Raw genomic sequence first — 25745 nt, forward strand, 5'->3', positions numbered from 1 at the left:
AATTTGCTACATTCATTCAAAATAAATAATTTGAAATACAGATTTTAGCATAGTTATGTGAAAATCAAATGGATTGAACCTGCATATTTCTTTTTTTTTTTTTTTTTAATTTTTTTATTTTTTATTGACTTTGTAATAATATTACATTAAAAATATATATGTGAGGTCCCATTCAACCCCACCCCCCCACCCCCCCCCTCCCCCCCCCCCCAACAACACTCGTTCCCATCATCATGACACATCCATTGGATTTGGTAAGTACATCTTTGGGCACCTCTGCACCTCATATACATTGGTTCACATCATGGCCCATACTCTCCTCTATTCCATCAAGTAGGCCCTGTGAGGATTTACAATGTCCGGTGATTACCTCTGAAGCACCATCCAGGGCAGCTCCATGTCCCGAAGACGCCTCCACCTCTCATCTCTTCCTGCCTTTCCCCATACCCTTTGTCCATTATGTCCACTTTTCCCAATCCAATGCCACCTCTTCTATGTGGACACTGGATTGGTTGTGTCCATTGCACCTTTATGTCAAGAGGAGGCTCAGATTCCACCTGGATGCTGGATGCAATCCTCCCATTTTCAGTTGTAATCAGTCTAGGCTCCATGGTGTGGTGGTTGTCCTTCTTCACCTCCATCTTAGCTGAGTGTGGTAAGTCCAATAAATCAGATTGTAGGTGCTGGAGTCTGTTGAGGCTCAGGATCTGGCTATCACATTGTCAGTCCAGAGATTCAAATCCCCTAAATATATCTTAAACCCCAACATTAACTGCACCTCCAGCACATTAGCATGAAAGTCTTATGAAGGGAGATCCCATCTGAGTCCAGATTCATCACACATAAACACCATTTCCAAAGAGGGGCCATCTGCCCTGGTAGTTAACCCCATCGGCCATGACCATAACTCCCATGGGTCTCTTTAGCCCTCAAAGGAACCAATATCTGGGGGTTGTATCTGCTTTATCTGTCTCTCTGACTCTGCTCAGTTGTGCATGAGGGCAAACCTTCTGCCAGCCTCCAGACTCTTTTTTAGAAACTCGTAGCCATATAAACTCATTTCTCCTTTCCATTTCCCCCTTACTTTAGGTCAAACAGCATTTTAAAGTCATGGTATTTTATGTAGACATGGATATTCTGCTGATCCGCATTGAACCTTCCGTATAAGGTCATTTTCCAGTTGCATCATCAGTTGGTAGTTGATAGTGGTCCCTCGTTGCCAGGGAGGCTCATCCCCGGGTGTCATGTCCCACGCTGGGGGGAAGGCATTGCATTTACATGCTGAGTTTGGCTTCGAGACTGGCCACATTTGAGTAACATGAAGGCTGACAGAAGGAAATTCCCAGGCACAAAGTTGCTCTAGGCCTTGTTCTTATTTTGGGTTTATCAGCTCACAAGCATAGTCATTAGTATCAGGGGCTCACTGTTGAACCCTCACTCCCTCCCGGTCCCCACCACTGTACCTGGGAGACTGTCGCTGCTCCCCTAGGGACCACGACAGAGCACCACTGGCCAGGAACCCAGTACCCCCCCTACTGTGGTTTTTAATTGCACAACCACTTTTTAAGCCCACCTCTGTATTCTGGTCTAACTTGTCAGGCGAGATCTCAACGCTCTCAGATCTTTTAATAAGATATTCAAGAAACTGATTAGCAAATTTTTAAGACAATATAGAGTCCTTAAGAAAAAATCCTTCCAATCTTGTCTCCCCGCCAGTTTTTCTGTCTTTAGAGGCTCAACTGGATGATTTTCTCCATTCAGAATGGATATTAGATGGTTAGGTTCTATTAATACAGTACTGTGCTTCACACACATAATGTGTACATTCGCGAACTACTCTGAGGATGTAACCAACATCTGCAATATTTTTCCTCCCTGTGGAAACATGCTGATTTCCCAAGAATAATCTTAAAAAGGAGCTTTTGGAACACAAACTATATGCACATCTTAGACTGCCTGTATATTAAGGTCTTGTTTTGAGTAAGCAGACCTCCAAAAGAGGCTTCTGAAAAAGCTAGCAGAGCAAGTCATAGTGAAGATATCTATCACAAACAGAAACCAGAACAAACCCCAGAAAAATCAGCTTCAAAAACAATGTGGAAACCAGAGGAAAAATAGAACTTAGGTATAGTTAATAAGTGTCACAACATCAGAAGGGAACAGGGAGCCGTAGGAAACAGGAACCCACCCACACAGGCCCCACACTGCTTGACAACTTGAGAAAATAGAAGCAAATTGATATGATATTCCAAGAAGTAAGATAGCTAATGACTGCAAAAAGGAAAGGGCAGCAAGTTGAAAAAAAAAACAACAACAAAACAACTAAAAATACAGCAGGAGGGAGGCCACAGTACAGAGAAACAGTGGTACTGACTCTGTCACAGTGTGGTGTGTTGGTGAAGGGGTGTTGTGTGGGAAATTCTACACATATGCATGACTGTTTTGTAAGTTCACAACCTCTGTAATAAAAATCTATTTAAAAAAATAGGGTGGGTTGGGGAAAAATATATTAAATGCAAGATATGGACTAAAGTTAGTAGTAATATTTTGATGATGCTCTTGCATAGTTTGTAACAAACGTATAACAAAAATTCGAGGTGTTGGTGGAGGGGTGATGTATGGGACCCCTGTATGATGTTATGCGTGTTGATTTTGTAAGTTCACAACCTTTACTATATACTTATTGCTTATGTATGTTCATGTATGACTGATGTACTTTAATAAAAAATATATTTTTAAAAAAGAAGAAGAAAAGTCAAGAATTCCCAGTCATAGTCCCAGAGCAGAAGCCAGTGGGAAATTCTCTGAGTTCGCCATTTGTGATGTAAAAGGAACATTACAAAAGATATAGTCCCAGGCATCAGAGACAGCTCAGTGGACTTCGTAAATGAAAGAATGATTATCTGAACATCAGAAAAACAAAATACATAGGAAAGTAGTGAAACTCCCCAGGCTAATATTAATGCAGTGGCACCAATGTACCTAAAAAGCACATTGAGAGTATAAATCTGTGAAAAAGTAAAGCTACCAGAAGAAATAGAAAAGGTTGGAAGTATAACATGTAAATAATCAAGGGAAAGAATTATGGAAAACTCCTGAACTAAAAGGCAATCTCAGTATGTTTATTGAGAGTATTATATGAATTTCCACACAGGACCTATTTCCCAAGAAAAGAAAAATTGTTCCTTTTCTGGGCACCTCTTTGTTAAACTGCTAAACTTAAAGCAAAGATAAGCAATTTGCAGCAAAAACCAGGTGATTTTAAAATGTAATAGTAAAACAACCTGGGACTTTAGATGTTGAAAAAGGAAAAAAAATTACGTGAAACTAGAAGAGAGAGCATCAGATTCCTAGATACCAGACGGTGCAATTTCCTATAGGTGGAGAGATTTTGAAAACTCCTACAAAAAAAAAAAGGAACTCGAAAGAATCTTGTTAAGAGCCTTAACTGTTATATAAATGAATTAACTAGTTCTTTAGACCAGTGCTGTCTAATAGAACTTTCTGTAATGATGGAAATGTTTTAAATCTATGTCCAGTATTGTAGCCACTAATTACATGTAGCTATTAAGCACTTGAAATGTGCCTGGTAGGACTGAGAAACTGAATTTTTAAATTTTATTTACTCTATTTAAATATAAATAGAGACATGTGGCTAGTGGCTATAGCATTGAACAGCACAGCTTTAGACCATGATACAGATTGCAAGGTATCTAAATGTCCAAATGGAATTTCATGAGATATTCCAGATTTTTCAGAAAAAGGTATGGAAGGATGCATATCCAACTGTTACTAGTAATTACTTCTGTGGAAGGGAATTTTATAGGGGTAGGGAGTGATGAAAGGGAATTTCCACTTTTTACACTATATACTTTAATATGCATTCACTTCTTGTTTATTAAAAAATAATAAACAAGGGGGAAAAGCTATAAAAGGAAAATGAGGAAAATAAACAAGTTTTTTTTAAAAAAAGGAAGAAGTATGGGCAGCTTAGTCTATCTTTTGATTTAACATGAAATACAAAGTTTAACATCTGTAGAGAGCCTGTTAAATTTAAATTTTTTAAAAAAATTTTTGTATGATTTATGTATCTTTAAAAAAAAGATAATAAAAAAAGAAAAAATATAGGAGCAATTGCAATAAACCTATAGAGTGATAGAGTATGACATAAATGCATCGTTTCTATTATTTATACAAATGGACTGATTACCTTTATCAAAATAAGGTATAGTGGTTACTGGTTTTAAAAAAATAAATTCCAATAATCTATTGCTTACATAAGACTGACCTGAGTTTACTAAAGGACAAATAAGCTTACAAGAAAAACATGACTGCCTGGTCATAGCATAAGATAGCATAACTCAATTTCAGAGCAGAAGCTAAAGAGAAACTTTTTTTTTTAATTTATTTTTTATTCTTAATTCCTTTTTTTTTCATTTTTTAAACATTGAATTATATCATTCATACATGAACATACATAAACAATAAGTATATGGTGAAGGTTGTGAACTTACAAAATAAACATGCATAACATCATACAGGAGTCCCATACATCACCCTCCACCAACACCTTGCATTGTTGTGATACATTTGTTACAAACTATGCAAGAGCATCTTCAAAATATTACTACTAGGGAAGTGGACGTGGCCCAATGGATAGGGCCTCCGCCCACCACATGGGAGTCCATGGTTCAATACCCGGGCCTCCTTGACCCATGTGGAGCTGGCCCACGCGCAGTGCTGATGCACGCAAGGAGTGCCCTGCCACGCAGGAGTGTCCCCCGCGTAGGGGAGCCCCACGCACAAGGAGTGCACCCGTAAGGAGAGCCGCCCAGCGGGAAAGAAAGTGCAGCCTGCCCAAGAGTGGCGCCATACACACGGAGAGCTGATACAACAAGATGACACAACAAAACAAAACACAGATTCCTGGTGCTGCTGATAAGGATAGAAGCGGTCACAGAAGAATATACAGCGAATGGACACAGAGAGCAGACAACTGGAGGGGGTGGGCGGGGAAGGAGAGAGAAATAAATTAAAAAATAAATAAATCTTTAAAAATATATATATATTACTACTAACTATAGTCCATAGCTTACATTTGGTCTATTTTTCCCCCAACCCGTCCTATTTTTTTTTAAACGAATGATTTTATTAGTGTATATTAATAAAGCATGCAGTTTATCCAAACTGTAAATCAGTGGTATTTGATATCATAGTTGTGTGTTCATCACTTCAGTTATTATTATACATTTTCATTATTTCAGTAAATAATAAATGAAAAACAGACAAACAAGAAAATTCCTCCCTTCTCAATCTTTCTGTTTCCCCTGCTGTACATAGCTGCTATTTCTGGCTATTCTTGCATAATTGTTTATTTGTTTATTAAGCAGTTTTATTCAGATATATCCACATACCATATGATCTATCCAAAGTGTATAACCAATGGCTTTTTTTTTTAGCTGTTAAAAAGACTTTTATTGTAAAATTGTAAAATAAATTAAAAAATAGATTGAAAGAAACTACAAATTTTAAAAGCAAGAGCAAGGCAAGGTTAGGTTTAACTTTCTTATAATAGTATAGCAACAAACATTTATAAATGTAAATAATAATTCTAATATTAATTATAACAATTCTAATTTTTATATTACAGCTCTATTAGACATAATCTCTAAGAATGAAATAAATTATTGGTTTAGTTATTTAATTTCCATTTAGGCCATAATTGTTTCTGGATAATCAAATTACTATTTGTAAACTCTTTACATCTTATTGGATTGAATTACAGCTCATAATAATATGCCAACTCATAATTTTATGAGATAGAAAAATTCAAAATCTTTTCAACAGTAGTCATGCTCAGTCATTATTGATCCAGATGGATCATTTTAATTAATGAGTATGCAAAAGAAAGGGTTAAAGAAAATTGAAGTATTCAAAAAATTCTCTCTTCTCCAGACCTCCTCAATTAAAAGCCAGTGTTTATTTTGTATGAAGAAACTTATTGAGAATACTGATCACAGGAACAATTGCTAGTTGCACTGAGTAATTATTGTTCATATACTATAATATTGTTTTACATTTATCTGGTCTCCTTCAGCTCTTTTTGGGTTACTGTTTACATGGAATATCTTTTTCCAACCTTTCACTTTTAACCTGATTGTGTCCTTACGTCTGAGATTGGTCTCTCGCAGACAACATATAGACGGCTCATATTTTTTATCCATTCTATCAGTCTGTGTCTTTGGATTGGTGAGTTCAATCCATTTACATTCAGTGTTGTTACTGTAAAGGCATTTCAAAACTTTTGGAGTCACAGTTTATAAGGGAGGAACATGGGCGACATATTGGTAAAGTTAGTTGATGAATGATTATCTGAACATCAGAAAGACAAAATATATAGAAAAGCTGGCAAAAATGCTATACTAGAAATAAAAATAGAATTGTGTGTACAGAGTGGTACAGTATACGTAAAAGAACACTGGAGACCAGAAATTTGTGTTTTAAGACTTAGTTTTGCCATTGATTAGCTCTTTGGCATTGGTCTTAACGCCTTTGGGCCTCAATTCATTATCTGCCGTGAATATTCTAGATTAGATGACCTTAAGTTTTTTGCCAGTTTTAAGTTCTGTGAGAATTCAAAATTTCACTATCAGAATATGAAAATTAGACATATAAGAATTAATAAACTATAGGGCTGAATGTAGCAATTTCTCCCCATGGCAATGGGAACACGTATCCCATAACTGCCCCTCCTTTGTATATTGGAAGCAGGTGACTTGTTTTCAATTTCACATGTCCACAGCCTGAAGAGAACTGTGCCCCAGGACAGACCACACCTATACCTCATTTAGATGAGACCCTGTGCTTAATATTGTTACTGAAATAATTTAAGGCTTTTGAAATATTGTGATGGAATGAATGTATCCTGAACAGTTCCGAAATCCTGCAAGACATGCCCCATTAGGTCTCAAGGTCTAAGAGTCATCTATAGAATGATGCTTTGTCCTCGAGACCTGATGGGGTGGCAGCCCCACCCTTTGCAAGTGCTTACTCAGTGGCCGTGTTCTCTGCTCCCCCTCATCAAGCATCTGGTTGCCAAACTCCAGGCCCCAATCTCTGATAACACTGGGGTGATAGCCAGATTCTCTCCAGTCCCGGGGGTGCAGGCTCAATTCCCTCAGAACAGTGGGGTGGAGGTAGAATCTCCCCAGTGCCCAGCGAATGTGCTCCACCCTCTCTGAAGATGGGAGTGGCAGCACTCTTCCTGAATAAGGCACAGAAGGCCCACCCTTTTCGAGTTCCGGAACCACCCTTTCCACACACGTGGGTGGGCTCACTCCTGGCCGAGAAGTCCAGACCTCCGCTTCCATGGTTCTGCCTTTGAAGTCATGTTTCCTTAATCTGTCTCTTTTCTGTCCCTTTTTGTCCAGACCGGCAGTGGTTCCATTCATACAGACCTGGCAAAAGCCTGTCAGTTTCACATGTGGCACACAGGGGTCCCAACCATCAGAGAGTAAGACTTTCTGCACTTCATACAATGCTTCCCAGATAACTGCCTTTCCAGTCCTGACTTGCAGCCAAACAGCTGTGACTAGTTCCATGTTCAGTTAAGCCCTCACGTGGGGCACTGTTCTTTGGGGACTTATTTTATGGAAGCTCAGAATTTTCCAAACCATCAATTTCTGGTTTCTTTATGCCCAGGAGCTCAGTTCTCAGTTAATTCCTTTATTCTTGAATTTTATTATAAGTTGTGAGGAGAAACCGGGCTGCACATTCCACATTTAGTTTGGAAATCTCCTCAGCTAAATATCCAATGTCATCACTTTCAAATTCTGCCTTCCATCCAACATCAGAAGACATTTTTGCCATGTTCTCTGCAACTTTAAGACAAGGGTCACCTGTCTCCCTCTTTACAATGGCACATTCATCGTTACTATCTAAGGCCTCATCAGAAGTACCTTTAGCATCTGTATTTCTACCAACAATCTCTTCAGAACAATCTAGGCCATTTCTGTCTAGAAACTCATAGTTCTTCCTGCATAGACAATAAGTTGTTTCCACATTTTTGGTGTTTGCAATAGGGGCACCCCACTTTCCTATTTCAGTTTGCTAGGCTGCTGAAATGCAATAAACCACAAATGGGATGGCTTTTACAATGGGAATTTATCAGTTTATAAATTTACAGTACAGAGGCCATGAAAATGTCCAAATCAAGGCACCATCAAGGTGATGCTTTCTCCCCGGAGACTGGCTGCGCATGATCCTGGGCTCCTCTGTCATATCGCAAGACACCTGACAGTGTCTGCTGGTCTTCCTTCTCTCCCGGGTTTTGTTACTTCAGCTTCTGGCTTTCTCTCTCAGCTTCTCTGTGTTTCTCTCCATATTCATCTGTTTATAAAGAACTCCAGTAAGAGGACCAGGACCCACCCTGGGTCAGGCCTTACTAACGTAACCTAATTAAAAGGTCCTCCTACAATCGGTCCACACCCACAGGAGTGGACCAGCTTTAAGAATGTGATTTTCTGGGGTACAGTCTCAAACTGCCATAGGTTTGTATTATTTTTGTAACTATCCTGTAAGTTGGAAAGTATTTAAAAATGAAAAGTTAAAAAGAACTTTAGCAGATAAGCATAAAGAAGAAAATGCTTATCTGCCCTAATTTCACCACCTAAAGATAACTACTATTAACATTTTGGTATTTATCCTTTAAGGCTGCCTATTATGTACATAGGTGGTTGTTCTTTTTTTCTCCTTTTTAAAAAAAATTGTGGTAAAGTATAAAGAACATGAAATTAGTCATTTTAACTCTTTTTAAGAGTACAGTGCGGTGGCATTAATCACATTGACAATGCTGTGCAAAAATTTCCAAAATTTTTCATCACCCCAAACAGAAAGTCTATACCCATTAAGCAATTACTCCCCATTTGTCTCTCCCTGCTGCCCTCATAACCTCTAGTCTACTTTCTCTCACCATGACTCTTATTCATATAAGTGGAATCATACAGTATTTGTCCTTTTGTGTCCTATTTCCCTTAGCCTAATGCTTCCTAGGTTCATCCATATTATAACATGTATCAGAACTTCATTCCTTTTAATGGCTGGATAATATTGCATTGTATGTATTTACCACATTTTGTATTGGTACATTTTAGGCAAAAATGGAATCATATATACACTTAGTATGATAATTTCCAAAACTAATCAAATTCTGGTGGATATAACTCAATTTACTTATGGTCCCCTGTACAATAAAGTGAGCATAGTAGATGCATCCCTGTGTTGCTGCTAAGCTCAGCTGTTTTTAATCCTCTAGAAGATTTCCTAGTTCTCAAGCTGCATGATCTAGGGAGTGCATACCTGACTCAAACTGGGCCAGTCAGAATTTTTTCTCCTAAGAATTTGTAATTTTGAACTGAAAGACAGAGACTGGGACTCACTATAGCTAAATCACATTAAGTCCATGAACTACAGCTGAACTCCCCAAAGTTGCTTGGGTTCTTACTCCTCTCGGAATTTGTTAACTTCTTCTTTGGGCTTTGTTGTTGTTTACCTTGGATTAAAAATGAAACTCAACACATTTTTTGGTAACTTTTAAAAATAATTTTCTTAGCAAAATAAAAATATAGAAAAATTCCTTAGTGTAAATATTAGAAACTTTTTCAAAAAAGATGTTTCCAAGTGACCTTTTGTACAAAACACATTCAATATTTTTAAAATAGAATAAATTTATGGCCAGTAGGTAGAAATGTAAAGGACTCAAGAGGAGAAAGAAGTTTATGACGCATTTTCCAAAGGAGGCTTTTTTTATGTTGTCATTAAGCCCTTCAATTTTTTTCCAATGAGGTATGATTATTCTAGACCAGTGATTCTCAGTGCATCTCATTATCAGCGGTACCACCCCTCAGAGTGTGTTTTGGAAGTTGTGAAGGTGTTTTGATCTCCACAATGATAGCTGGTGTTACTGGCTAGATGTCCTGCGATGTGTGACAGTACCACTCAATGAAGATTTGTTCTGTATTCCCTGTGACTTTTATATATCTCCCCAGGCTAATTCCTGTACAAATGTATATAAGTCCATAGTTTTATAGTACATATTAATACTGAAAAATTTTCTTGAGAACTTCAACAAAAAACTTATTCAGTTAGAAGTTTAGAGTACTCGTTTTCTTTTGCTTCATATCAGAATGCTATGCATTTAGCAGCTTAAAACAGCACTCATTTATTAACTCACAGTTTGATAGGTTAGAAGCTCCACTTGCCTGGGCTCTGCTCAGGGTCTCACAAAACCAAAATCAAGGTGTCACTTGGACTGAACTCTTCTGGAAGTTCTAGGGAAGAATCTTCTTTGAAACTCATTCAGGTTATTGGCAGAATCCCAGCTCCTTGTGGTTGTAGGTTTGAGATCTACTTTTCCTTGCTTCCTGTCAGCTAGAGGTCACTCCTAGCTCCTAGAAGCCATTCTCCTAGGTGCTATCCCTCCTTCTTTGAAGCCAGCAATGGCATTTAATTAGTTTTTCTAATTTCTCGGATTTTTCCTTCTGCCAACAGTCAGAGAAAACTCTGCTTTTAAAGGGCTCACCTGGTTGGGTCAAGCCTACTATATAATTTCCCTATCTTAAAACCTGTTGATTTGGGATGTAATTACACCTACAAAATCCCTACACAGCAGTACCTAGAAAAGTATTTGAATAACCAAGAAACAGAAAGGTTGGCAGGGACCATCTTTAGAATTCTGCCTAGCACAGTTGGCATTAAGATGATAATGAAATAAAGACACTGTCTCAGAGTAATTGAATGACATATTCACTGTGCACATTCTGTTCTGTTAACGTATCTAGATTTTCCAGCTTGCATATTTAATTGAAAAAGATTTCAGTGCAGTTGTGTGTGGTTCCTGCAAAAGCAAATGAAACTGACTGAAAATATGTTTAAGAAGTGGTTTGAAATTCCTGTTCAGACTTCAACTGTTATTAAGTCAGTGGAGACACAGGAAATGCAGGAATTTCATTGAATTTCTTTAATATGGGCTATTTTAAAATTCCATATTATTGTCTTTGTGTTTGTAATGATAAACTTGGAAGTTGAAATTTTACTTTGGGATAGCTGTAGTTTTTTCAGTTTTAGGATGTTAGGTCTCGTAGGGTTGAGAAGCGTTCATTGCAAAGTAAACAAGATAGTCCTTAAGTGTTTCATATCCTTTCTTACAGTGTCCTTTGCTTAATTAATAAGCAGGTTAAATGTCTTGGTGCATACATAGAATAGATTCTCTGTTGAAGCACTGTCATCTGTCTTCTTATCTCAGAGGATGTTCATGTCTTTCATTCCTCATTTTTATCAAGATACACCTTTTTGTTTTTCTCAACTTTGTAGCAAGAGCTTCAGCTTATCATGCAATACTCATACATTTGAGATTCCTAGTTTTGTTTTGTTTTGAAAAAGATTCCAAGATTTTCAGTATGGTCATCTTTTTTTTCTTTTTAAGATTATTTATTTATTTTAATTTATCCCCTCCCCCACCTCACCCCAGATGGTTCTCTCATCTGTCTGCTCATTGTTTGCTTGCCTTCTCCAGGAGGGACCAGGAGCCGAACGCAGGACCTCCCATATGGGAGGCAAGTGACCAATGACCTGAGCTGCATCTGTTCCCCACGGGCTACATTGTCTTCTGGCTTGTAGCCTCTGCCCATTTAGACGTCTGCTCGTGGCAGTGGGGTGTGTCTTCTAACTCGTTGCAGCGGAGTTTGGCATCTAACTTGTTGCAGTGGGTGTGGGCAACTGCTCGTCTTCTTTAGGAGGCACTGGGACCCAAAACCAGGACCTCCCATGTGGTAGGCAGGTGCCCAACTGGTTGAGCCACATCTGCTTCCCAGTGTGGTAATCTTTTTTTTCCAGAAAATTTACCCATTTTATTGATGTATTATAATTGCTCAACATTTTACCACATTTTGTAGAAAATACAAGCTACTTTATAAAATCAAAGACAAACATTGAATCCAAAGATAAACTATGTTTTATAAAATGGGCTCTTTTCCCATAGAATTAGTATTGAAATTTAAATATCTATTTCTTTTGTTAAAATTATTATTTTACATACTCCCTAAGTACATCTGCATTACAAACATAACTCAGTAATTCTTAGAAACTATCTCTTTCTTAGAGGCTTGTTGTAAGAGGAAGTGCATACCTAGAAAAGAGAGAAAAAAGTTTAAATTGCACACAATAACTAGCACATCAAATACATTAATAATGGAGAAATTCCATTGCAATATCAAGGATTCAAAGTGGAAATATGAATGTTACATATAATGTACATACAATATACTGCTACATGTAGTGAGATTATTTTTCAAGCTGATTCAAACAATACATTATATAAAGTTTAGCAACAAACAACCATGTAGACATGCTACACTACCCATCAGTTTAAAAAAAAATTCAAAGTAGGAAGCAGGCTTGGGCCATTCCTGTCACTGAGAGGCAATTTCTTTTCCTATCCTAAAGCAAACCATCCCAACCAGTGGATTTTTGCATAATAATGCGGAATCAAACACACCTAACAGTGCTTGCCTGGCCTAGGGCAGTCAAATTTAGCCCCTCTATCGAGGATGATGATGGGTAAGCAATCAATCACAAAAGCAGGCTCAGAAAGGCCAGAACTGTTTGAAGTGGAGTTTTTGTTCCCAGGGTTGGACTTTCAGCTGGAGCACTGACAGTGGTGTTTCTTCCTGGGAGCTAGTAAAAACTCTGAGTGATTAAGTGTCCTGATGAGCCAAGAACAGCTGTATTTAACCCTTCCCCACTTCCTCTCTCTCACTCTGAAGGGAAGCTGGAAGTGCAAGTTCTGAGAGAGGGCTTAAAGCCTTCAGCGGGTCTGAGGTCAGGCTTGGTGGCCCTGGTCAGCTGCTCACTAATTCACCTGGCTGCCCCCATCCTGTCCTGGCTGGCAGTGTTAAGCCCAAGGGACAGGACCTAAAGCCACACTGAGCACACACACACTCAGGTGGATTTTCACCTTGGTATATAAAGTCAATTTGCATACAAACACTGAAAATCTCAAATTCTTAAAGCCACACACTGCTAGTAGTGTGATTAAGATAACATAAGCTCGTGATACTGTCTTTTCCTGTAGAATTAAGACTCCTATTTTAAGTGGTATCTACTTAATGAACTAGAGGGAGGGCTTTTACCTCCCTGCATCTTACTTCTGACTAAAACGACACACCTTGTCCCTTGTAGAGGAAAGATAAAGAACAAAAGTGTTTCCGTTAGAAACCAGGCCTGCATTTGAACAAGAAAATCAGAACGTGCTTGGCAAAAAGGAGACACAAAGATCACACACATAGACCATAACACTAGTGACAAAAACTATACACAGTGCTTGGCTGCTATGATCAATATAGTGCTGCAAACACAGCACAGTATAATGACCAAAAAGTACAGAAAACTCCAACATCCGCGTGTTCCTGGTAGGCTGTAATGACCACCTGCCCCATCTGGGAAGCCCTTACTTCCTACAATGAAGAAACACCAAATGCCTTGACAGCTCCTCCGTGTTTGACCTGGTACAGAGATTGCTGACCAGGCTCCATGAAATCTCCCGTCTCCATCCTGCACCTCCTTGATGCCATCTCTACACAGAACCAGCCCTAGAATTATCCCTCAAATATATCATTTTCAATTCAGATGGAACATGTCTGCATCTTAGGGTTAACCTTCTTCCCCAAAGTCCTTTATGGGTCGGAATGTTCCATCCCCTCTACTTGACTCAGATCCGTGAAGGAACTGAGTGTACAAGGACAACTTCACAGCTTGAAGGGCCCCAAGAATATACAAGTTGTTAAAAAGAAACTTCAAAAGCCCCAATGACTCAACAGGCTTTGGTTTCTTCGTAATATTCATCACCTAATATGTAACTATCTGTGAGTTCCCTGTCACCAGCAGCATCACAAGCTCCTCATAGCATGGGGACATGGTAAGCAATACAACAGGCTCTTTGGTATAAGCATATCACTTACATGTTTTCTCAACAAGCAAATACTTTTCTAGGAATGTCAACTATTTGTAGGAAAGCCTATCACACAGGAAAAGAAAAAGAATCTTATTCTAAAAGTGATTGCACCTACTAAAAAAAAGAAAAGAAAAAAAAAGTGTACTATCAGCTTGACTCCTCTCACCTGCTTCCTGAACTCTCACAGAAGCAAGGTAGCAATATACAGTGAGAGAGTCACATGGGGGCTCTGGGAGAACTCAGCTGAGATTCCAAAATGGAAAGGGGTAGAGGCAGTAGTAAAGGAGGAAAGCTGCTGTTTGTATTTTTCAGTGTCAGCAGGGAAACTGAGAAGAATACATTTACACAACACAGCTGCTAATCCTGTTCTGATAAATCCCAGTGAATTTATGGTCCTCGGGGCTTGCGGGTCCATCCTAAGGCAAGCTTACTGTAAACTCTAGTCTACTACATTATCATATAAGGCACTACAATAAGGGAAGGAGGGAGAAAGTGAAAGAAGAGACACACAGTGAACAACTCCTCACCAGACACACCTGTGCAAAACAATTCCAAGGGTCTCCTCTGCTTGCAGGCAGTGTCCTTGCTCATTCAGCACTACAGTAATATGCTCTGATATAAATGCAATTAGTTCACATACATTCCAACAAGTATCAGTTCATTTTCGTTTAAATACAATGGAGACATCAATTCCATCTCTGGGGTAATGCTAGAGGATCAGATACACACTAAATACACAATTCAAGTGTAATCACTATACATTTTGATTACAAATAGCATTTTGGGTTAGCAGGAAAAATTGCTTGTTATGTTTTTCTAATCAATATGTACATATTTAATTATGCAGAATATTAAAACACCACCATTACAAAACTTCTAAAGTATTTTTAAATTCAGTAATAAATGTTTAAAATGTTTTTTGCAATTCCTACGTGCACTTATTGTATAAGTTCTTAATAAGAGAGCATTCAGTTTGCTGCTGGCATACAAAGGAAGCTACTTTAAAGTATAAAAGCTATACACAACAATGTTCTTGTCTGGTTTCAGATTCTTTAGCTTTCTCCCCCAAATAAATCACATAAAACAGTAGGGAGAGATGAGGTAAAAAGAGAGAGATGTGTATTATTGAAAATTTATACTAATCTTTAAGTATATCAATGCCAATATCTCACAGTACAATGAGATTTTGCATATAATAAAACTGATGACAACCATGCAACAATCACCACCTTAATTTAATGGCTTTTCCAATAATAAAATTTAAGCTGAGTCAGGAAAAGAAGGACTTTGAAAAAATAATTTAAAAAGAATGCTTGGTGCTTTCACAGCACGTATGAACTCTCATACTAAGTCACCAGCAAATGGTGAGCTGCCTTTTTAAAAATTTCTCTCCCCTTCCCCTCAGTTGTCTGTTCTCTGTGTCCATTTGCTGCGAGTTCTTCTTTGTCCGCTTCAGTTGTCAGCGGCACGGGAATCTGTGTTTCTTTTTGTTGCGTCATCTTATTGTGTCAGCTCTCCGTGTGTGCGGCACCATTCCTGGGCAGGCTGCACTTTCTTTCGCGCTGGGCGGCTCTCCTTACAGGGCGCACTCCTTGCACGTGGGGCTCCCCTACGCGGGGGACACCTCTGCGTGGCAGGGCACTCCTTGCACGTATCAGCACTGCACGGGTCAAGGAGGCCCCGGGTTTGAACCGTGGACCTCCCATGTGGTAGGAAGATGCCCTATCCATTGGGCCAAGTTTGCTTCCTGGTGAGCTGCCTTTTTAACACAGCTTTGTAACTAACACAGAAGCCACTGACAGAATCCCAATAGTAGCACAAAGTTATGTGTAACCAGCTTTACAGAAAAAACGATTGCCCATTAAGTATAATGAGACATAAAAACAAAACTAAAACATTCTACATTTAAATGTTCCATAAACAAAATTAAATTTTGAAGAGAAATTCCTAATGGTACAGTATATACTTGTGAAAGCTGCTTATAAAATAAAATAGGCAAATAAGTCTCAGCTTTTAAACAAACAAAAAATAATGTTTTCTTCTCTCTCTTGTTACCAGACTTCAAATCCTTCACTTAGCATCTTTCTCTGACCAGCAATTACTGTAAAATAAAGTTAAATAAAAGGGGCTTCACTTATTTTTAAAAGCATGTATAGAAAGTCAGAGAGACAAAATATTTTTCAAGGGGTGACCTCCGAATGATCTCTTGCTTGAAGATGGGCATTTGAACTTTTCCAAGTACCAAAAATGCTGTCACAAAAATAAAGAATTAAAAAATAGGGCAGACTTTGGGAGACTATGACAATGCAGTCAACACTGAGACAGGTTCCCCAAGAAATACCTTCTTCAGTGGGTCCCTGCAGAACAAGTTGCTGACTAAAGAACTTCAAGAGAGGGTAAGGGAGGAGCTCGTCATAGCCCATTATTAATTCAAGGCCGGGAACGGGTAGCCATGACCCCTCCCTCATGTTCACCAACTACACGTAGGAATACTAGTTTATCTTGGTGGAACTCAGCGGGTAATCTTTACCAACGAATTTGTGTGGTTTGTTTTTTCAGTCTCACTCCTCCCAAATAGTGCAATAATAGTTTTTGAACACAGTCTTATCAGATATGTTTTAGGTAAGCTAAATTTTGTCAAGTTCTGGCCTTTGTTCATATAAAGTACAGTGAAGTACAATAACATGATCGAGAAAGCAGAGGAATACAAATGAAACCTAGGTTTTTAATCCTGGCTGATACTTATCACCTGGAACAGGTTATGCAGCTTCTTTGAGTCTTGGTTTCCTCATCAGCAAGTAGAGATATCTGCCCTGCTTATGTGCCAGGGTTATAGATAGCATCAAACAATCTTGTGACTGCTAGAGAAATACTGTAAATTCTAAAATGCACTCTAATAGTTGTTAGGTCCTATTATCCAGAAAAGCTTTGGTGTTTATATGAATCTTGTAGGTGGCTTCAAATTACCTTTTTTTTTTTTTTTACCACCACCACCAGCAGCAGCATTAAAGCAATGCTATATAAAGGACAAATTATAAGAGAATTTAGAAGAACCTAATTGGCCAGTGGGATGGCTATTGAGACCTCCCATTGGAGCGGAGATGGCAATCTCTCTCAAAGCACTGGAAATAAGAATAGGAAGGACTGATGCCAGAAGCACTGACAGGACTTAGAAACCAGTTGGACTGGGAGATGAGGGGGACGAAAGAACTCGAACTGGAGAGACTGGGAGATTGGTGATCAAGAGGCATAGCAAGTGTGAAGGAAGGAGAGAGGGGTATGCTTCCTGTCGAGGACTGCCAGGTTTGATCTGCTACAGGTACATCTAGATCGAGATGTTCAAAGGCAGTTTGGAATGTGGGCCTGGAGCTCAAGAAGATCTAGGGTTAGAGATTAGATTGGGGAAAAACTGCTATAATGAGATCATAGAATGAGACAAGATGGAGACCAAGGGTGGAGCTTTATGGAATGAATGTCTTAATTGAAGGGACTGCTGGGCAAGAGGAACCAACAAAGGCTCTTCTGAGTCCCTGTTGCTCCATCTGTGGCAGTTCTGTTCTGTACAATATGGAGCATGGGAGATGCTGTACACTTTTTGCTCTTTACGTTTTTGTATATGGGATTTCTATTTTTTATGCATGGTTGTTCTGTCACCAAAACTTCTCTAAATAAAAAAAAAAAAAAAACGAGGTCTTTGACACCTGAGAAACTACTAGATGAGATTTAGACTTCAAAATACTTCCACAGACACACAAACTAAAACTGAGCAAACAAATAAAACAAGAATTGACATTTTGTGAAATAGCCTGTAGCTAGTTTTAAAAATGGAAATGTTAGATTTTCAGAGTCAATGCTGCTGGCACACACTAATCTAGCCCCGCTGAAAGGCTAGTTTATATGGAATAAACTATAATGTTATTTAATTTATCCTTACTAATTTTCCTCTTTCCTCTTTTTTCCTTTAGATTTTACATTGTGCAATAGGTAAGTATGGATTTTTTTCCTCCTATGTACAGTGGATTCTGCTTTTTTAAAAAATTATAGATGAAAGGCTTGACTTATTGAATATAGAAAAAACAAAACATTTAATCATTATATGTAAAATTGCTCAAATTGGAATGACTCTTGGTTTTTAAGCTAATAGGTAATATTTAGATATTAGTGCTGGACATTTTAGTTTATTAAACATCACAGCCATTTTGCTCTGTCAATTTAAACAGACCTCTCTCACCTTCTTTTTATAAGGGTAGAAGAGAAACACTAACGTACTTGTGAAAATGTGACTTGGGGGTCTGGTGCTGGGCTCTGTTGAAACCCCTCTGATCCCTTAACTGTTATATTCTCTTTCCTCATCTTTATATGAGGGTAATGCATATCTCTTCTACCTCGCAGGTGAATATTTAAAATATGTGATTAGAAAAGTTATAAAGGGTTATACAAATGTGAGGGATTTCTGCTATAAGCAAATACATTATTTTTTTCTTTTGGTCAAAGGTTATCAAATTCTGCTCAGAATTGAGATAATCTTCTAGTCTGGGGTGGCCTCACCCTTCTACTAAAATAAAAAGCAATTCTGGGAAGTTTATAGTCTCTATGAAACAGCTGATAGGGGTGGTTGTGCATTCTAGGCTTGTCTCAAAGGGAGGGTTTGAAGTTGATTCTCATTCAGAAGCACCCAAAGTCTAAAAACTGTGCCTCTAAACCATTATGGACCTGGGCGGCTCTCCTTACGGGGTGCACTCCTTGCGCGTGGGGCTCCCCTACGCGGGGGACACCTCTGTATGGCACGGCACTCCTTGCACGCATCAGCACTGCGCGTGGGCCAGCTCCACACGGGTCAAGGAGGCCTGGGGTTTGAACCGCAGACCTCCCATGTGGTAGGCAGACGCCCTATCCACTGCGCCAAGTCCACTTCCCACAACTTGGTCTTTTAGAAACTTATTTTAGAATCTTGAGGTGATCTTTAGCTTCCATGCTGTTGATTTGGAGTATGGACCTCAGTCAGACTTGGGTTACTTACTAGTTGTGTGGCTTCTAGGAAGTAATTCATCTCAACTTTTGTTTTCCGCTGTTTCTTCATCAACAAAAGGGTGATAAAAATACCTACCTCATAGGGTTATTGTGAAAATTTAATGGAACAGTACATGAAGAACACTTAGCACAGGGCCTGGAGCATGGTGATGTTGAATAATTGCCCAATAAAATGGTAGCTGTTATTATTACCTAAAGCAATGTAATGTTGTAGAAGTTTAAAAGTTTTATTCTGTCTTTTAATGTAATATTCAATATTTAGATTTATATAAATGTAATTCTTTCATCAATCGATTTTCCTTAAATTACAATTTCTGTTAAATAGGTGCTTCAGAGCCTTTTATTCTTAGCATAGCTGGACTTGTGACCATGCAACTTGGCAAAAAAATGACCTCCTGAGATAATAAACTGAAATTCCCTGGGAGGAGCTCCTTTCTGTGAGGAAGTCAGCCTTTCGTCCTTTCTTGTGAATTCCGGTGCCCTAACCTTTTCCAAGTAGGTCTTCTTTCGTAAGAAGGATTCTCAAATGCTATGCAGCCCTCAGCCTAACATTTATAGTGCTTTATATTTATGTACTGTTTTACTAGAGATGAAAATTTAAAAACGAAAGACTGCAAAGAAGAGTTGTCATTTCTTCATGTGGTACAGTTTGGGTTGAAAGAAGAATTACCTTTTTTTTCTGTGTTATCTTCAAGATAAGAGAGGCCTGTGGGCTCCAGGTGGTTCAGCTGACTGCTGTGGTGTGGTTGCTCCCTTAGTTGTAAATTAGAGGTAGAGGGACTGGAGCTGAGGATACTCCTGGTAAGATGCGACATTGTGCTTTGGTGAATGTTCATATCTGAAATTATATAGTGAATATAAATAACTTTGGAACTTTTCTTTTGGTTGAAAACGGTAGACCAGATGTCTGAATAGAAGCAGTCATGGCCAGAGGAGGATGTCTACAGCTGAGCATTAGCAGTTTGATTTTATCAACAGACAAGGGCAAAAGACCTTTGGCATAGATATCCTGGATTTGTGGATCCAAGTATTTGCTGTCCTTGCCAGCTTGTACTCTTCTCAAACTGCTTAAATAATTTTATTTTTAAAAAGTGAATTTCAAGAAATTCACCATCACCTTAGTATTGGTTGGTAGCATATGTCTCCAGACTGATTTTATTTGGTCAGAAAAGGTACCAGGGAAGAAGTGGAGCCCCATCTCCTTCTGTAAAAAATATTTGCCCTCCTGCCAATTGGAGTTAACAAAATCTTATCGTAAACTGCATCATGGTCCCAATGTTCTACATACACACACTTTGAGAGGATCAGATCTTTATCAGTTATTTACAATGCAGTGTTGTAAGGGAACTACCATTACTTACTTTTGATATCAGGCATAGAAACTTAAAAGCTTTAGCAGAAGACAATTCAAAAAGGAGAGCATTCTTGAGGGAAAAGGTTAATTCCTCCAAATTTCTCTTACCTGGAATTCTGCTTTGAAAATTCCCCCCCCCCCCCCCCCGCCCCATGCCCAGCCTCCAGGGCTATGACTGGGCACAAAAACAAAATTGCTTGCTTTGAACAAAAATTGCTTGCTTTGGTTCCACTGAACTGAATTGACCTTTTTTTTTTTTAAAGGTACCAAGGCTTGGGATTGAACCCCAGACCTTGTATGTGGGAAGCTAGCGCCCAACTACCAAGCCACATCGGCTTCCTTGAGTTGGTTTTTTCATTTGCTTGCTTGTTGTTTTTTGTTTTTGTTTTTAGGAGGCACTGGGGACCAAACCCAGGACCTCCCATGTGGGAAGCAGGTGCTCAACCTCTTGAGCCACATCCACTCCCTATTAGTTGACATTTTAAAGGGAAACTTTACCAAATAGTACGGAAAAACAAAAAAGGAATAATTTCCGAAAATGTGAGTAGTATAAAAATAGATTCCCAAGTACAAGCTTCTGATACTAAGGTGAACTCCCTTTTAGTTACTGAGAGCTGGCGCAGCTTTACAGGTGCCTTGTCGGCTCTCTTTCCACCCAATTCTTAATGCGCTCATCCTTAAGGACCCCCTTCCTCAAGCCAGTTTTGGTCCCCTCATATACAAGAGTAAACAGGTCTAATTCAGACTCAAACATTGCTTTCTACCCAGGGGCGTGTTTGCTGGTGGTGAGGGGGGGCAGTGAAGAGCCCCTGAGGTGTTAGAAATGAACATAACTCTTCCAGGCAGCCCAGCTGCCAAAGTCAGCCTTCACCTCGTTTGCAAAAACCGTGGTTTCCAGCATCTTGACACCAAAGCTCTGTATCAACAGCAGTTCGGAAACCATAATTTTTCCCAAATCAGTTAAGTCCTTCAGGAAAGCCTAGCGTAGCCTCCCTCTGCCTTGGCTCTTATTCTTTCTGTTGCCTCCTGACTGATTTCGCTTCCTCCCCTCCAGCTAGAGAAAGAAGAGGAAGGAAAGATATTTTAGCACCTGCATCTTCTGATCCTGAAACCCAAAGTTTCAGCCCCTCTTCTCTTAGTAAACCTTGCTTGTCCACACCTCCATAATTTTGTATATGCAGTTTCCTTTGCCTGGAACACCACCTCCATTGTTCCCTGCGCAGTGTGAATGTACTGAGATGAAGGGAAGGAAGAGAAAAACAGTATGCTCATTAGGGACGCCAATTACCTGGTCAGGAACAGAGCTCATGCACACTACCTGGCACCTAACAGGTAAGAGTTGCAGCTCTTACACTAATTATTACTGGGCAAAAAGAATCCCTGAGGGTTTCTGGAAGCCACCTTGTCCCAGTTGAAGTTCAGAAGGGACAACCATGCAGAGAACCACCTAGATCAGGGACTTTTACCCTCTGCTGCTCTTGCAGGAACAGGTAGGGGTTTGGTGGAAATCAGTTATTGAGATATTTAAAACATCTTCTCTATAAGATAAACTTTAGTTTGCTGTACTGTCAATCAAGAACCCTGCTGAGGCAAATCTTTTTGGAAACACTACTAGTTGTGTGACAGTTCAGCAGAGGGAGGCCCCTGGGCCACAGTTTTCACAGCTGAAAAAACTCCGGTGTTGGACCAGGTACTAGATAATCTCTAACATTCCTTATAGCTGGATGTTCTAAACGTTATGGAACTATGAAACTGTGACTATAATATTCTTCAGAGAAGAATGTCAATTATCTGATTAATAATATAATATCCTAGATGTCTTAATGTGCTTGTGTGTATTAAGTACAGTAGATGTAATGCATTTTTCCTTCTCAGTGCATTTTGAAAGCCACATTAGAAAGCAGAATTGGATGAGGGAGATATATATGTAGGAACACATGCAGTTTTTCCGTAGCATACATTTACCCATGATTATCACTAGGTGGCACCCTTGTATTATAATAAGAATTTCTCTTGGCATTTACATTGACTGGAGGTCTTCTGTTAAAAATAGTGATGAATCAGTAGCTGAAACTGAAGAGTGAGCAAATTAACCAGAGAACAGAGAAATGGAGGTTTTCTATCGCTGTCTGATGATTTGATCATTAATATTTGATGTGAAAAGCTCGAACTTCCTCTGAAAGAGAAAGTTGCTCTGAAAGAGATTATCTTATAAATATTTCATAGTTATAAGGTACAAGGTGTCTTTAAAATTACTGAGCTTAATTTGATTAATTAAAAAGGATGCTATATTTCAGAAATTCTCTGGTAAGATGGTATGTAAATGTCTGAAGTTATTTAACCTTCCATGTACATTCTTAGCTACAAAAGCAAGATTACTCCAATGAAACTGGAAACACCATCCAGTGACCAAGTTGAGTAAGTTACATTGAACCAAAAAATAAAAGTTTGAATCATCTTTTGGCCAAATAATAATTTGATTTATGATTCTGTGATAGGGGTTGAAGGGCTAAAAACTGTTAACATAACAGAGAGAGCAAGATAGCTTAGGAATATTTGTATGTCAGTGATCTGTGTTCTTCTATAGTTATATAATAACTTTTCTGGCAGAGGTTATTTCTCTTCATTTATGGTGAACATGATTCCACTAATTTAAAAAAACAAAATTCCTATCTTCATGTTCTTTCACTTAGCAGCATACATTTAAGATTCACCCCTGCCTTTGTGTGGCTTGATAGCTCATTCCTTTTTATTTCTGATATGGTTTCACTTAAGTTGGTTTATCTATTCACCTATTGTTTCTCCATCCACAAGATATCTTGGTTGCTTCCAGTTTTGGGCAATTGTGAATAAAACTGCTGTAAAATATTTGTATGTTAGTTTTTGTTTAGACCCCCAAAATTAGTTTGCATTCTCAAATAATTTGGATAAATAGCTAGAAATGAAGATCTCTGGTGCTAAAATGCAAACACATAGAAAGTAATGATAAATCTATGGTTTGAGACAAACAATATTCTAAGATATAATTGGTAACAAGTATGAAAAAAGTGGGGGAGGGCAGAGAGATATAGGAAAATTGTATAGTTATAATTTTTTTTGTTAAAGATTTATGTTATTTATTTCTCCCTAACCCCTCATTTGCTGTGCCTGTTCATTGTGTGTTTGTCTTCCCAAACCTGGGACTTTCCATATTGGGGGGAGGCACCTAATCATTTTAGCCACCTCTTCTCCCTGCTTTGTCATGTCTTTCATTATGTTTTCCTCCTTGGTTCTCTCGTTGCATCATCTCATTGTATCAGCTAACCACGGCAGCCCGTCGTGTCAGCTCGCTGTCTTGCTCGTCTTCTTTAGGAGATACCGGAAACCAAACCCAGGACCTCACATGTGGTAGGCGGGAGCTCAATCACTTGGGCCACATCCACTACCCCATTTTTGATATTGAAGTCAGATTGCTATCAAACCAAATATGATTTTTATATATTTAGGATGTTAAATTTTAACCCCATGGTAACCACAAGGAAAATAGATAAAAACCATATCCAGAAAGAAATGAGAAGACTCTCAACATGGTACAACACAACAAAGCAAATAAATATAAAAGTAAGCATAAACAAAAGAACTGAAGGATGAAAAATGTCTACGACTTCCAAAGACTAAATAGCAAAATGGCAGAAGTGATGTAATAGTGACAATGTAACTGGATTAAATTCTCCATTCAACAGGCAGAGATTGACAGGACGGATTTAAAAAGCATGACCTGATTATATCCTGTTTGCAAGAGACTCATTTTATTTTATTTTATTTATTTTTTTTAATTTTTTTATTTTTTATTGACTTTGTAATAATATTACATTAAAAATATATATGTGAGGTCCCATTCAACCCCACCCCCCCACCCCTCCTCTCCCCCCCCCCAACAACACTCGTTCCCATCATCATGACACATCCATTGGATTTGGTAAGTACATCTTTGGGCACCTCTGCACCTCATATACATTGGTTCACATCATGGCCCATACTCTCCTCCATTCCATCAAGTGGGCCCTGTGAGGACTCACAATGTCCGGTGATTACCTCCGAAGCACCATCCAGGGCAGCTCCATGTCCCAAAGACGCCTCCACCTCCCATCTCCTCCTGCCCTTCCCCATACCCTTTGTCCATTATGTCCACTTTTCCCAATCCAACGCCACCTCCTCTATGTGGACACTGGATTGGTTGTGTCCATTGCACCTCTATGTCAAGAGGAGGGTCAGATTCCACCTGGATGCTGGATGCAATCCTCCCATTTTCAGTTGTAATCAGTCTAGGCTCCATGGTGTGATGGTTGTCCTTCTTCAACTCCATCTTAGCTGAGTGTGGTAAGTCCAATAAATCAGATTGTAGGTGCTGGAGTCTGTTGAGGCTCAGGATCTGGCTATCACATTGTCAGTCCAGAGATTCAAATCCCCTAAATATATCTTAAACCCCAACATTAACTGCACCTCCAGCACATTAGCATGAAAGTCTTATGAAGGGAGATCCCATCTGAGTCCAGATTCATCACACATAAACACCATTTCCAAAGAGGGGCCATCTGCCCTGGTAGTTAACCCCATCGGCCATGACCATAACTCCCATGGGTCTCTTTAGCCCTCAAAGGAACCAATATCTGGGGGTTGTATCTGCTTTATCTGTCTCTCTGACTCTGCTCAGTTGTGCTTGAGGGCAAACCTTCTGCCAGCCTCCAGACTCTTTTTTAGAAACTCGTAGCCATATAAACTCATTTCTCCTTTCCATTTCCCCCTTACTTTAGGTCAAACAGCATTTTAAAGTCATGGTATTTTATGTAGACATGGATATTCTGCTGATCCGCATTGAACCTTCCGCATAAGGTCATTTTCCAGTTGCATCATCAGTTGGTAGTTGATAGTGGTCCCTCGTTGCCAGGGAGGCTCATCCCCGGGTGTCATGTCCCGCGCTGGGGGGAAGGCACTGCATCTACATGCCGAGTTCGGCCTCGAGACTGGCCACATTTGAGCAACATGAAGGCTGACAGAAGGAAACTCCCAGGCACAAAGCCGCTCTAGGCCTTGCTCTTATCCTGGGTTTATCAGCTCACAAGCACAGTCATTAGCATCTGGGGCTCACTGTTGAACCCTCACTCCCTCCCGGTCCCCACCACTGCACCTGGGAGACTGTCGCCGCTCCCCCAGGGACCACGACAGAGCACCACCGGCCAGGAACCCAGCACCCCCCCCACTGTGGCCTTCAATTGCTGCCACTATGAGCACATCCAAACATCACCATGCACCCTGGACACATGTTCTGCACAGCTCCCTGTCAGTCATACATCACCTGTCATTGGTATCCCA

At 39.3% G+C, this 25745-nt stretch overlaps 1 protein-coding gene across 1 annotated transcript in view; it reads left to right on the forward strand.

Annotated features, from left to right (window-relative positions):
* HACD2 (3-hydroxyacyl-CoA dehydratase 2) overlaps positions 1-25745 on the forward strand; it is a 99732-nt gene that overhangs the window by 8724 nt on the left and 65263 nt on the right. Inside the window, exon 3 of the mRNA XM_058295679.1 lies at positions 17974-17992. Coding sequence (XP_058151662.1) covers positions 17974-17992 — 19 coding nt within the window. The remainder of the gene's footprint in view (positions 1-17973; positions 17993-25745) is intronic.

This window comes from Dasypus novemcinctus, chromosome 4 (genome assembly GCF_030445035.2).
Source record: "Dasypus novemcinctus isolate mDasNov1 chromosome 4, mDasNov1.1.hap2, whole genome shotgun sequence".
NCBI lineage: Eukaryota > Metazoa > Chordata > Mammalia > Cingulata > Dasypodidae > Dasypus > Dasypus novemcinctus.